The sequence below is a fragment of the Amblyomma americanum genome, chromosome 2 (assembly GCF_052857255.1).
Source record: "Amblyomma americanum isolate KBUSLIRL-KWMA chromosome 2, ASM5285725v1, whole genome shotgun sequence".
Lineage (NCBI taxonomy): Eukaryota > Metazoa > Arthropoda > Arachnida > Ixodida > Ixodidae > Amblyomma > Amblyomma americanum.
In genome coordinates, this window is record NC_135498.1 from 158752743 (window position 1) to 158766824 (window position 14082).

General features: G+C 51.2%; 1 protein-coding gene across 2 annotated transcripts in view; it reads right to left on the bottom strand.

Moving 5' to 3' along the window:
* LOC144119197 (uncharacterized) overlaps positions 1-14082 on the bottom strand; it is a 36707-nt gene extending 22625 nt beyond the window's left edge. For both annotated transcript variants that reach the window (XM_077651881.1, XM_077651880.1), the window contains exons 1-3: positions 13904-14082; positions 10037-10258; positions 1548-1607 (exon numbers count right to left, since the gene is read on the bottom strand). In XM_077651881.1, the coding sequence (XP_077508007.1) occupies positions 1548-1607; positions 10037-10258; positions 13904-14015 (394 nt within the window). In that variant the 5' untranslated portion in view covers positions 14016-14082. The remainder of the gene's footprint in view (positions 1-1547; positions 1608-10036; positions 10259-13903) is intronic.

Here is a 14082-nt window from a genome sequence, read left to right on the forward strand (position 1 = left end):
GGCGGAGAAATTAGGACGCGGAGCGACCTTTCCTCCTCCCCCACCTCGCTCAGTTAAGTCTCCGCGGTTCGACGCAGGGCGTCGCAGAATGCGAGGGGACTACTGCCCTCTCTCGCCATTTGTCTCCTTCGGTGGGCACTTAACGCTGTGGCGTCGCCGCTCACGGTTCAAGTCTTGATTTCAGCCTAAGACTTTGGAGGTGGGATGGGGGTGGCTGCGTATAAGCGCACCTATGTTCCTGCCCCTGGCTGCTTTGAATTCCGGTGTCGTGTAATATACAGCGAATCATATATTACATGATAAATGTCGACAAAGAAGTAACTTTCCGCGCCTGTCTCGCTCCTATATCTGCATGCTTTCTTCGCACTTCGGCACTAAGCAGCATCTGTGGTAACTAGGCGAATTCCGAGGCGTTCGCGGCTCTCAGGGATTAGGGCAAATCGAAGCATGTCCTCTTGCATGCCTGATGGTGCTTATGATACTTCTCTGCCAGCAAACAAGCGGAAAGACAGAAAGAGGAAAACATGAACAGGAAGCGGAGATTTCAGGAAATACGTAAGCCGGGAATGGAATGTGTTATGGAACATAGATTACAGCGCTATAACGTTACAAAACTCCTTCGTATTTTTTCAGAAATTCTTATGAGCAAGGCTGCCTCTATATTTGTATTTTGTAATGTTTCACTTAACTGCATAAGCAGCCCTACTTTTCCTGCGCCGGCTGCAAATCTCTAATTGTAATCGGGCAGCACTCGATAATAGCTAAAATTTTTTTTAATTAATCGCTTTACTAGTGAACCTCATTCGCCTCTTTTTTGGCGTCCTCCAAATCCCGTATTACTATGCCGCGAACAGCAATTTCAAATACTGTTTTAAGAATGAATGGCCGGCTTTCCTGAAACACCTGGTATATCCTACAGATCTGGGCACGATAGTTTGATCAAGTTAAACAATGGCCGTACCGAGATTGCCGTTAACCTTGTGGCTAGCAGCCCGCAGCAAGCTGGGCGTAGACGACAGCGTTCAAAACAACCAGAACAAGCAAGCCTGCGCGACGCTATTTGTGTGTTGCCAGACACGTTTAATTTTTAGATGTTTCACCCTCCTTTGGGGTTGAGGTATGACGGTGACTGCTTTTCTTGCTCGTTCTGTAGGGTGAACGCCAGCAGTAACGACAGAAAAAATTGCGTAAAAGGACGCTGAACTGCACCATACTAAGCCGCGGAAGAGAACGTAACTGTTGTGTAATGTTTGTAGAAGCATGTTCTTTCGAAGAATAATAATGGGGAGAATATGCAGGTGCACGCATGAGTGAGCAAAAATGGCTGTAATGAAGGTTGTGTTCCCGGAAAAAACCTCAACGTTGACCGTAGTGTTAGGACCAGTCACACTCTGGAGACGGTTCGGACACATGGTGCATTGCAGAATGCATTAGAATTCAACGCGACATACGGCTCAAGATTCCGCTAAGTGCACAGTATTTCATTTTGAACGCGCCTTCGTGTTCAGTATTCGAGATTATGCACTGCGAAAAGTTCCTGTGCTTACCTTCGTAGCAAGTCCCCCGGTCTGTTGTTATCAGGGGCTCCGTCCGCTGTGGCGCGTCGCCTGCAGGAAAGCCGCCGCAGCTAAAGCTCGCCTTGGGAACACTGGGGCTGCGTAATATCGCGATTCCTTCGCGAGCAGATATCATTTTTGAATTTACCGCCCTTCGCCAATGGCTGAAGCAACGCCACGCGATAGGCTTCAGCCGGTCATGAAGTGCGAACACGAGGCATGTAGTCACTTTAGGCGATAGTGACGGGCGGGAAATTCTAATATTGGCACGAAACCGGTCGCAGAATCGTACTAGTATAGCGGGCCCGCCGTGGTGGCTCAGTGGTTAGGCGCTCGGCTACTGATCCGGTGTACCCGGGGTCGAACCCGACTGAGGCGGCCATGTTTCGATGTGGGCGAAACGCTAAGGCGCCCGTGCGCTGTGCGGTTATCCTGCGATGGGAAAGTCGTGCGCCTCCGATTTGCGGGAGAGCGGCAAAAACCTGAAAACTCTCGGTGTCAGTGCACGTTAAAGATCCCAAGGTGGTCGAAATTACTCCGAACCCCTACACTACGGCCCCTCTGTCTTCCTTTCTTCTTTCAGTCCTTCCTTTATCCCCTCTCTTACGGCGCGGTTCGAGTGTCTGCCGAGTATAAAAGAGACTGCGCCATTTCCTTTCCCCAACAGCCAATTTGCAGTACATATTACTTCTCCCCTTATCCTCTCTTCCTGTCCCCTCACCTCTTTCATTTCATTTCTCCATTCTGCCTGCTATCCTTTATTTCCGCTGCCCCAGCTCAGGTGCTTCAGTATCGATGGCAGATGCCGGGGCTAGCAAAAATCTTTTCCTTCCTTTTTACTATTATTTTTAATAAAACCACTACCACCACCAGTATAGCGGGCCTGGCTTCTCATTACGCTGTGTCAGCTCCACAACGCGAGGTGAATGTGTTTCTGCCCGTGCAGACTCGTCAGCATCTGAAAACACCACGCAGGGATCATAGGAAAGTTTCGATTCTATGCTCACGTCATGGGAGCCAAACTGGTTAAGTTTTCCTCTAGAGTACTGCCCTTCTTAAAAGGGAGTACAGTAGGTAACTTACCCTACTTTTACTTTTCTGTTTAGAGGGTGTGCTGAAAATTCACGGTACCACTATTTGGACGGACTAACAGAGCCTAAAATGTAACGTGCGTGATGTCTGCCTGCGCTTTCCTTCATCTGTTTCCTTCGCTCAAGACAAAGTCACCCCCCTGCGTTGGTTTAGTGTTTAGGTGGTCGCGGTGATAACATTTATTAAGTCTGAGAACTAGGTGAGTTGGTACTGATTCATATTTCAACCGGACACACGAAGAATGGACACCGTAAGCGCTTGTGGTGTCCATTCTTTGTTGTATCCGGTTGTTCTATTGCGCTGTTCAAATGTGAACAACACTAATTGCGAAGCAATAAAGAGGGGGGAAACACCCTAACATAGCACAAGGCAACCATTAGAGGGCTGCCCTTACAGGGAAAAGGAGCTCGGCTACTGAGCCGGAGTACCCAGGTTGGAATACCGTATGCCGTGTGGGTGGATGCCGCATGCTTGTGGTGTCCATTCTTCGTTGTGTCCCGTTGTTTTATTGCGCTGTTCAAATATGAATAACGCTTATTGCGAAGCAATACAGAGGACGGAAACGCCCTAACATAACACGAGACAACCATTAGAGGGCTGCCCTTAAAGGAAAAGGCGCTCGGCTACTGAGCAGGAGTACCCAGGTTGGAGCACAGGCGAGGATGTGGTTGTAGCCATCACGAACCCCTCCCTCCGACCGATTGTCACCCTTCACATATCCCCCACTGCCGCTTCAGAGGAGGCTGAAGAGGCCGCCATTGCACTAGCTATCACGCGCACGGAGGCCCGGTATATACTGTCCGACTCTAAGACTGCCATACTAAATTTTACTTTTGGGAGAGTCCCTGTATTTCGCATACTAAACTCCCTCGCCGCACACCCGTCCCGCCACATGGAGCTCATATGGGTGCCTGCCCACATCGGCAATTCCAAAAACGAGGCTGCCAACTCTTTAGCCCGAGGTTCTCTCTACCGGGCCCCGGCGGCCTCCGATCTAGGGTTTTCACGGGAGCGCACGCATTCATTAAGTAAACTGACGCAGGCCTGCATAGCCGAGCGTCGGCTCGACCCCCACCTCATCCCTCCCTAGACAATTATCAACAGGCGGCTCCAAACACGCACCATACCCTCCCCTTATATAGCCTCGCGCTATCGCCAAGTCCACACAAACCCCTCCTGTACCCTCTACCATCACCCCAAAGACACTCTCGATCATATCCTTTTCCTTTACCGGGCGGATCCTCCCCCACGAGGCCTAGAGCACCTTACCATTTGGGAGGCTTGGAGACCCTACTGCGCTCCGAGGACCCCGCCAAGCAAGCCATCGCCATAGGCCGGGCTGCCAGCGTCATGAGCATCCGGGACATGAACGCTTGAGTGCAGGGGGGCCGTGCGGGTGCCTAAGGTGCTTGTCCTAAACTCCCCTGTGTCCATTAAAGTTTCCACCACCGCCACAGCGGCCGCGTTCACGTGTCCACCGATATGTGAGACACACAATACGTCATTTCCTTTACCCAAAAAAAAACAATCGACTACTGATCCGGAGTTCCCGGGTTCAAACCCGACCGCGGCGGCTGCGTTTTTATGGAGGAAAAACGCTAAGGCGCCCGTGTGCTGTGCGATGTCAGTGCACGTTAAAGATCCCCAGGTGGTCGAAAATATTCTGGAGCCCTCCACTACAGCACCTCCTTCTTCCTTTCTTCTTTCACTCCCTCCTTTATCCCTTCCCTTCCGGCGCGGTTCAGGTGTCCAACGATATACGAGACAGATACTGTGCCATTTCCTTTCCCCAAAAAACAATTATTATTATTATTTCCGCGTTTCAATGGAGGCTAAATTTTAATAATAATAATCTTGTGATGATAATAATCTTGTGATTTGCGACATCGGTGCGCATTAAACATGCCTAGGTGGCCGAAATTATTCCGGAGCCCTCCACAACGGCACCTAATTGTTTCTTTCTTCTTTCACTCCCTCTATCACTTTCCTTACGGTGTGGTTCGGGTGTACACCAAGATGTTTGACTATCTGCGCAATTTCCTTTCCTCAAAAATCAATTTTAGGCGCCCGTGTGCTGTGCGATGTCAGTGCACAATAAAGATCCCAGGTGCTTTAAATTATTCGGAAGTCTTCCACTCCGGAACCTCTTTCTCTCCTCCTTTAAGTCCTACCTTACTCCCTTCCCTTAGGGCGCGGTTCGGGTGTCAACCGCGAAGGAAAACAGTTACTGCGCCATTTCCGTTCCTCAAAAACCAACTCTTAATAATAATTGGTTTTTTGGGGAAAGGAAATGGCGCACTATCTGTCTCATATATCTTTGGACACCTGAACCGCGCCGTAAGGGAAGGGATATAGGAGGGAGTGAAAGAAGAAAGGAAGAATAGGTGCCGTAGTGGAGGGCTCCGGAATAATTTCGACCACCTGGGGATCTTTAACGTGCACTGACATTGCACAGCACACGGGCGCCTTAGCGTTTTTCCTCCATAAAAACGCAGCCGCCGCGGTCGGGTTCGAACCCGGGAACTCCGGAACAGTAGTCGAGCGCCCTAACCACTGAGCCACCGCGGCGGGGCCAACTCTCATTTTCAGTGGGGCACGCCACGGTGGCTCAGTGGTGAGGGCGCTCGGCTACTGATCTGGTGTACCCGGGTTCGAACCCGACCACGGCGGAAGCGTTTCGATGGAGGCAAAACGCAACGGCACCCGTGTGCGGAGCGATGCGAGTGTACATTAAAGATCCTCAGGTTGTCGAAATTATTCGGGAGCCCTCCACTACAGCACCTCTTTCTTCTTTCCCTCTCTCCTTTATCCCTTTGCTTACGGCACGGCTCAGGCGTCCGCCGATATGTGAGAAAGATACTGCGTCATTTCCTTTACCCAAAAAAGCATTTCAAAGCGAAAGCTTTACTGACCGCTGGTTGAGCAGTTTTGCGTGATTGCTGGAGAGCCATGCTGCGCATGCGCAAGGAGCAGTGATTAGACACGGCCCATTTCTTTCTCTCGCTCACTAGTCACAACTGCGCATGCGCCACTAGTAGCACATAGCCACAGGTGTTCCGCCGCTGTGCAGCGCCGCGCCTTTGCGCAAAATGTAAATTTTCAATTTTCAGTTTTCTCTTTCTGGTTTCCCTCACTAATTTATCCCTTTCTTTACGGCGTCGTTTGGGTGTCCACAGAGATATGTGAGATGGTTACTGTGCTTTGCGCTCTCTCCGCGCCATCTGGCATGACGCCACAGCGCGCGGCTCGCTACCGCCGCCGTTTGGTATGACGTCACACCGCGTTCCTCGTTGCGCTCGCCTCCCCTCGCTTCGCCAGCAGCGCCGCATGCCTGATAACATGTCAGAGGAGTGAAAAGAAGAGCTCGCGTGCGCCGCAACCACAGTTGTGTGGCCTTTAATGCGACAACATAGCTAGACAACCCGACTAACCTGGACTTGCAACCATGATGAACCAATTAAGGCTAACCATGCTATACCTTAGCTTTCGCTACAAATATCCTGGCATTGCCGTGTTAAGCCACAGCCTATTTTCTCTCTCTCTCGCTCTCTAGTCACTATTGCGCATGCGCCACTAGTAGCACCGAGCCAGAGGAGTTCCGCCGCTGCGCAGCACCGCGCATTATCTCAAAATAATAATAATAATAATTGGTTTTTGGGGAAAGGAAATGGCGCAGTATCTGTCTCATATATCGTTGGACACCTGAACCGCGCCGTATGGGAAGGGATAAGGGAGGGAGTGAAAGCAGAAAGGAATAGGTGCCGTAGTGGAGGGCTCCGGAATAATTTCGACCACCTGGGGATCTTTAACGTGCGCTGACATCGCACAGCACACGGGCGCCTTAGCGTTTTTCCTCCATAAAATCGCAGCCGCCGCGGTCGGGTTCGAACCCGGGAACTCCGGCTCAGTAGTCGAGCGCCCTAACCACTGAGCCACCGCGGCGGGTATATCTCAAAATCCAACTTTCAAATTTCAGCTTTCTCTTTCCTCTTTCTCTCCCTACTTTATCCCTTCCTTTACGACACGGCTCGGGAGTCCAACGAGATATATGTGACGGTTACTGTGCCATTTACTTTCCTCAGCCCCGCCGCGGTGGCTCAGTGGTTAGGGCGCTCGACTACTGATCCGGAGTTCCCGGGTTCGAACCCGACCGCGGCGGCTGCGTTTTTATGGAGGAAAAACGCTAAGGCGCCCGTGTGCTGTGCGATGTCAGTGCACGTTAAAGATCCCCAGGTGGTCGAAATTATTCCGGAGCCCTCCACTACGGTACCTAATTCTTCCTTTCTTCTTTCACTCCCTCTCTTATCCCTTCCCTTACGGCCCGGTTCAGGTGTCCGCCGAGATGTGAGACAGATACTGCGCCATTTCCTTTCCACCAAAAACCAATTATTTACTTTCCTCAAAAACCAAGCAAAACAAGTGAACCGTCGGCGTTCATAGAGTTGACATTGGCAACTTTGCAAATACCGTTCATTTTCACGAAATGAAAGGCGGACAACCGGCTCCGTGGGCCAGTGGAGACCTCAACCTCGCTTTCGCTTTGTACATCCTGCATTAGCTGGGCTAATCCACATTATTTTTTTTTTCAATTTTCCCCTGAGCTCAAGGACGCAGGTTTAGTGCTGACCCCAGCGGCCGCCAGAGAAATAATTTCGGGGTGAATAACAATTCATGCCATGGAAATGCGTCAGCACCGCCGCACAAGCGCCGCACTTCAAAACGGTGCAGATCAGGTAAAGAACGAACCCCGTCAAAGATTGCGGACCGTGTAACTCGTTATAACTTGACTAGGAGCGAACGGTGCAAACGACTACGGAGCATCCGAACCACGCAGTAATGACGGAATAAAGGAGGGGATGAAAGAAGAAAGGAAGAAAGAGGTGCAGTAAGGAGGGCTCGGGGATAATTTCGACCATCTGGGGATCGCTAATGTGCCCTGATGTCGCACAGCACACGGGCGCCTTTTACGGCCGCCGCTGTCGAGTTTGAACGCGGGTACTCCACCCGTCACGGTTGCTCAGTGGTTGGGGTACAGTGTACTAGATTAGGTATAGTTCGGGCACTGGGCTACTGAGCTGGAGTACCAGGGTTCAAACCCGGCTGCGGCGGCCGCGTTTCGACGGTGGCTAAATGAAAATTGGTTTTTGGGGAAAGGAAATGGCGAAGAATCATTCTCAAATCTCGACCGACACCTGAACCGCGCCGTAAGAGAAGGGATAAAGAGGGAGTGAAAGAAAAAAGGAACAAAGAGGTGCCGTAGTGGTGGGCTCCGGAATAATTGCGGCGTCCTGGGGATCTTTAACGTGCATTCGCATCGCACCGCACACGGCCGCGTTTGCGTTTCGCCTCCATCTAAACGCGAAGATGCCCCTATGCTGTGCAATGTACCCGCCGCGGTGGCTCAGTGGTTAGGGCGCTCGACTACTGATCCGGAGTTCCCGGGTTCGAACCCGACCACGGCGGCTGCGTTTTTATGGAGGAAAAACGCTAAGGCGCTCGTGTGCTGTGCGATGTCAGTGCACGTTAAAGATCCCCAGGTGGTCGAAATTATTCCGGAGCCCTCCACTACGGCACCCTCTTCCTTTCTTCTTTCACTCCCTCCCTTATCCCTTCCCTTACGGCGCGGTTCAGCTGTCCAACGATGTATGAGACAGATACTGCGCTATTTTCCTTTCCACAAAAACCAATTAATATTATTATTATTATTATTATTATTGTGCAATGTAAGTGCACTTCCGGAGCCCTCCGCTACAATACCTTGTTCTTTCACCTACACCTTCCTCCCTTTCCTAACAGCGCGGTTCCGATGTCCACCGATATATGTGAGACAATTACTGCGCCAGACAATTAATTCGCCAGACAATTACTTCGCCATTTCCTTTCCTCAAAAACCTATTTTCATTTTTCCTGGGAACTCCCACTTGGTGAAACGACGCATAAGCGGTGGTAGGATGTGGTATCCAGCTCGGACCTCTGCGTCCAGAAAAGGCTGGTCATGTTTTTATGGAGGTAAAACGCTAAGGCGCCCGTATGCTGTGCTATGTCAGTGCACGTTTAAGATCCTCAGGTGGTCGAAATTATTCCGGCGCCCTCCACTACGGCACCTCTTCATTTCTGCTTTCACTCCCTCCTTTATCCCTTCCCTTAAGGCGCGGTTCAGGCGTCCAACGATATATATGAGACAGATACTGCGCCATTTCCTTTCCCCAAAAGTAACCAATTATTATTAATATTATCAGGACCTGAGCAGCAGCTGCCTCCAACGGAGTCTTGGGCAGAAAACACCACTCACGCTTCCTCATCTAAAAGATTTGTACAAGTAATATGATTACCACCACCACCACCACAAACACCACCACCCCCTTCCTTTCTTCCTTCATACCCCCTTCATCCCTCCCCCTCATGGCGCAGTTGAGGTGTCCACTGGAAGAAGCCACCGCGCCCACTGACTCAGTGGTTGTGGTGTTGGGCTGTTGGCCCGAAAGACGCGGGTTCGATTCCTTCCGATTCGGTCTCATTTTAATGTAGGCGAGAGGTCAGAGGCCCGTATACTCTGCGATGTGGATGCACCAAGAACAAGTAGCCAAATTATTGCGAGCCCATCACTACAGCGTTGTTCATAGCCCTAGTCGCTATGGGACTTTAAACCCCATAAAAACAAAAGAAAACCGGAGACAAGTGAGACAGTTACTAACTCCTTACATTTCGTTAAAGCGAAATTTTCCGTAATTAATATGCACTGACATCGACTCTTTTCCCATGGCGCAGTTGAAGCGTCCACCACGAAGGCGCAGTTTAATGTGCCTTGACTTGATTTGATTTAGGGGGTGTAACGTCCCAAAGCGACTCGAGCTATGAGGGACGCCTCAGTGAAGGGCTCGAAATTTCGACCTTCTGGGGCTCTTTAACGGGCAATAACATCGCACAGTACGCGCTCCCCCTAGAATGTCTCCTCCACCGAAATTCGACCGCCGCCTTCCACTCCTCTTAAACAATTAACGTGCACACATATCAATACGAAACCTTCCCTTACAGCGCGGTTGGGCGGTCCGTCTTGTGTGTGACAGTTACTGCGCCATTCACCCAAATTTTCTGCCGAAAAACCACAGTGGGTGACTGGGTCCTCCTCAGTTATTTGTTTTCTTATCCCTCGCTCGCAACCCTGAGCTCTGAGCTAGATTCCGCATAGCTGGATGCAGACGGACAGGACACCCACTTTGTGGAGTCTAGCGTGTCTTCAAAATAAAGTTGTTCTGACCTGACCGCCTGTAAGTTAAGACACTGATCTTGGCATCGGGAACCTCATTATAGTGTAATAGGGTAAGGCTTCGTGATGGTGCTAAGACGAGCGTCAAGAGAGTAGAGGAACACCGCACAATGTGGCCCACCTGGCTGCTCCACGCATGGCTTGTTGATCTCGGCGATGTCCCCGCACACGGCGCCGTCACGCATCAGGAAGTTCTTGTCCCCGACGCAGTCTTTGCCAGGTCCGCCGGCGCCCATCTGGCCTGTCGTTTCGGTCATCGGCGTCTGCTGTTGCGCCATGGTGGTTGTTGTCTCCTTATCTCTGGCGGTGGCTACAGAGCCGCAGGCACGAAATATCTGTTGCGCTGGAAAAAAAAAATACGAAGGCACTTAAGCTTCCTCTTTGAGAGAGACACGACAGCGTGTTGCAGCGTTGCAAGGAGTCCACGGAATGCCAACACCTGTTCGGCGCGACACGTGACCCGTTGTACAATTTAAGGAAAAGACACCTGTCTCACAATTCTCGCTCGACACCCGTACTATGTCGTAAGAGAAAGAAAATTCCTTCCCTTAAGGCGCGGTTTAGGTGTCCACCGAGATGCGCCATTTTTCGCTCAAGGCCGAAGATGCCGACGACACCGGCTTTTCTGCGGCACGAGCTCCATAACGCTTTCGCGTTAAAACTTTGCATGCATTTGAAGAGTAAGCTGCGACCTGACGCTGCTTGCAGCACAGCGGAGCGTGGAATGTTACCTAAAACCCGCATGCATTAGTCAAAAGCAAGTTGTAAAAAGTTGGCGATGTATGGCAGCTAATGCACGCAGAGGACAACTCTCATAAAGCCTCATCAGGTGAGATTGCTCATTAAAAGAATAGACGGGTTAGCCTGGCTAAGCGCGGAATATGGCACTGTAGCACTAATTGCGGTGGGAACTTAAGGTCCTTACGTGCTAAAGGCATTTGACGTAAAGGTCTTACCATAAGGTCTTATCTTTACCATAATGACCGTTGGCCTAACTTCACCCCGCGTACTTCAACCCGTACGCATTTTACCTTGAAGGCATTCTTCCCTTCACTCAGGAGTGTACACACCTGATAGGTGGTGGTGGTGGAAACTTTTATTGCCAGTAATGCAAATGATGGGGGCGAAGCCCCCTACATGACACTTGGATGCTCCATCACTGTGAGGAGGCACCCCTACAAAGCGATGGATAGCCCTTGGAGAGCAATCCTCTCAGAGCGCTGGAGATGAGCCGGCGCTGGTCTTGAGAAGTTTCGGTTACAAGCCTCATAGTAAGACTCCGCCACGGTCGGTGATAGAGGGTTAGGAAAGGTGCGGCGTGTGAGCAGGGTGTGTAGAAAGTCTCCTGGTTTTCCATAAAGTTCGCATGAGGAGGGAAATTGGTCTGGGTATTGGGCATGTGCTAGTATGGGGTATGGAGCAGTCGGAGCTTGTAGTCGTCGCCAGTGTGTGGCCTGCACTATGGTGAGGGATGTGGCTGGGGGTGCGTACTCCCTTCGTTGTTCCCGGTAGTGCGAGAGAATATCACGTAAGGAGAGCAGGCGCTCCTCGGCCTGTAGAAGGGCTCAACTATCGCCCGGTATGTAAGGCCTCGGGCTAGGGAACGAGCCTCCTCGTTGCCAGGGAGGCCGCCATGTGCTGGCGTCCAGATGAGGGTTATGGGGCGCTGGGGCTGCCAGAAGCATAGTAAACGAGCAGCAGTGCGGTGTATGTAGCCATTGGCATAGTTGAGAATGGCTGATTTAAGAGTCAAAGATAATTTTTGTGGCAGATGTAGAAATGAGAGCAAGCGCGATGGCTCTGTCTCTGTGGTATAATTGGTGATGACTCAGCTGCAGGTCAGAAGCTTTGCTTGATTGTCAGCTACTGTCAGGGCCATACGAGAGGCTGACGTGTACTCCACTGCGTTCACGTAGACCACCTCATGGTCATAACCGTACTGTTTGTGGAGGCCCGAGCCGTTGCTACTCTGCGGTCCCTGTCTCGCTCAGGGTGCATGTTCTTGGGGACGGGGGTACGTTGAGGTTAGAGCGGAGGATAAGAGAAAAGGTGACCCCCTCAGTAGGGTGTGTAGTTGCGGTGAGGTTTAATTGAGATAATAAAGTGCAGCCATCCTCTGAGTTGGATAGACGGGATATTTGTGTCGTAAAGGTAGCTTCTGTGAGTTCCTCAAAGGTTTTGTAGACACCGAGTTTGAAGAGTCAGTCGTTTGGTGTGCTGGGGAGGACGACGTAGGGCTGTTTTCGTGCAACTTCGCAGGAGCACATTTACCCGGTGTCTCTCCTGTTTGTGCAGTAGGTATTGTGGAGAACCTGTTTCCACCGGGGGCGGAAGGCGGTCTCCCCATAGTATGGAAGGGCATATTTGGTGGGGCTTATGACGTAAGCCTGGGTGAGGCGAGTCGTGTGTAGCTCACGCAGGCCAGCCCGGCGGTTCGCTATGCGGCGAATCACTCAAGTGATCTCTTGACCGTGTGTTTGGAGTGTCTTTATGACTTCTCCGTGCGCGCCATGGGATTGAAGAACAAGCCCAATATAGTGGAACTAGTGGAATGAGGTGGGTACCTAGCGTGAGGGAGATAGGTGGATTGACTGAATTGTGTTGTTTGGGTAGGTAAAGAAAGAGCTCGGATTTTGAAGGGGAGCAGGTTAGGCCACGCTCCCGTACATTGGTGTCGATGGTGTTTAGGGCCAATTGTAGGCGTTGTTCTATTTCGGCATCACTGCCGCGTTTTATTTCGGCATCACTACAAAACCAATTATTATTATTATTAATGAGCCACCACGGCACTTGGTTGGTGCTTTAGCATTGTTAGGTACTAAATAATCTAAAAAATATTTAAATTGGTTTTCAGTGAAAGGAAATGGCACAGTATCTGTCTCACATATCGGCGGACAACTGAACAGCACCCTAAGGGAAGGGATAAAGGAGGAAGTGAAAGAATAGAGGAAGAAAAAAGTCCCGTAGTGGAGGTCTCCGGAATAATTTCGACCACCCGGGGATCATTAACGTGCACTGACATCGCACATCACACGGGAGCCTTAGCGTTTCACCTCCATCGAAACGCAGCCGCCGCGGTCGGGTTGGGAAATTGGTTTTCAGGGAAAGGAAAAGGCACAGCATCTGTCTCGCCTATCGGCGGACACCTGAACCGCATCGGAAGGGAAGGGATAAAGGAGGGAGTGAAAGAAGAAAGAAGTGCCGTAGTGGAGGTCTCCGCAATAATTTAGACCACCTGGGGATCTTTAGCGTGCACTGACATTGCACAGCACACGGGCGCCTGTCGGGTTTGAACCAAGAAATAATGTGCGAAAGCATGGTTATCTGCAGGTAGGCACCTCCGCCAGGTACCTCAAAGCGCGATTGAGGTTTCCATTGTCTCAGGGAGCCAGTTATGTGGAATTTCTTTCCCCAATATCAGCGAAGTCTAAACCTTCCGCTTGTTTCGATATAAGGAAAGGCGCATAACTGCCTCAATATATAGGTGGACGCCACCGCCTGCTCACTGCGCGATGGTGGTGTTCACTGAGCCAGTTATAACTCACTTGCTGCTAATAGGCTTAACACACACACACACACACACACACACGCCGTTGAAACCAGGGGAGTGTGGCTAGAAGTGTTTTCGCGTTAAAAAGGAAAGGACAATTAATGTCTCCCTCTAGGTGCAGACCTGTGATGGGCTGCGCTAGGAATAGAGGTGTGGTGAGAGGAGCACGACGTAAATACGCACCGCACAGTGCGCTGCAGGATTCATGGATGTCTCGCGCAGGTAAAGTGAGCGCCTAGCGTAAAAAGCCTTTCATTTTCTCGCTCATCAAATAGGATAACGTCGCTCCACAGAAAGGGGTCGCACTGAGCCATTCACAAGTACCGTCGCAGGCGAACGGCCCGCCGCAGAAGGATTACGTAGCCGGTATCACACGCGTGGCAATGGCTGCCCGTACTGGACTTCACTAAAAGGGACAAAGACCATGGCGAACGGTACCTTCTCTCAGGTCCAGCGGCTCGCAGTGCAGGGAGGTGGATGTGGCGAACCAGGGCGTCCTCTCAGTCCGGGGCTCCCTGAGCACGCAGCTCCGTCGACGCGGCCTCAGCATCGAACGCCTGTCGGTTCACGAGCTGCCACGAGCTGCCACGAGCCAAGGCGCTCGTGCGGCTGATCCT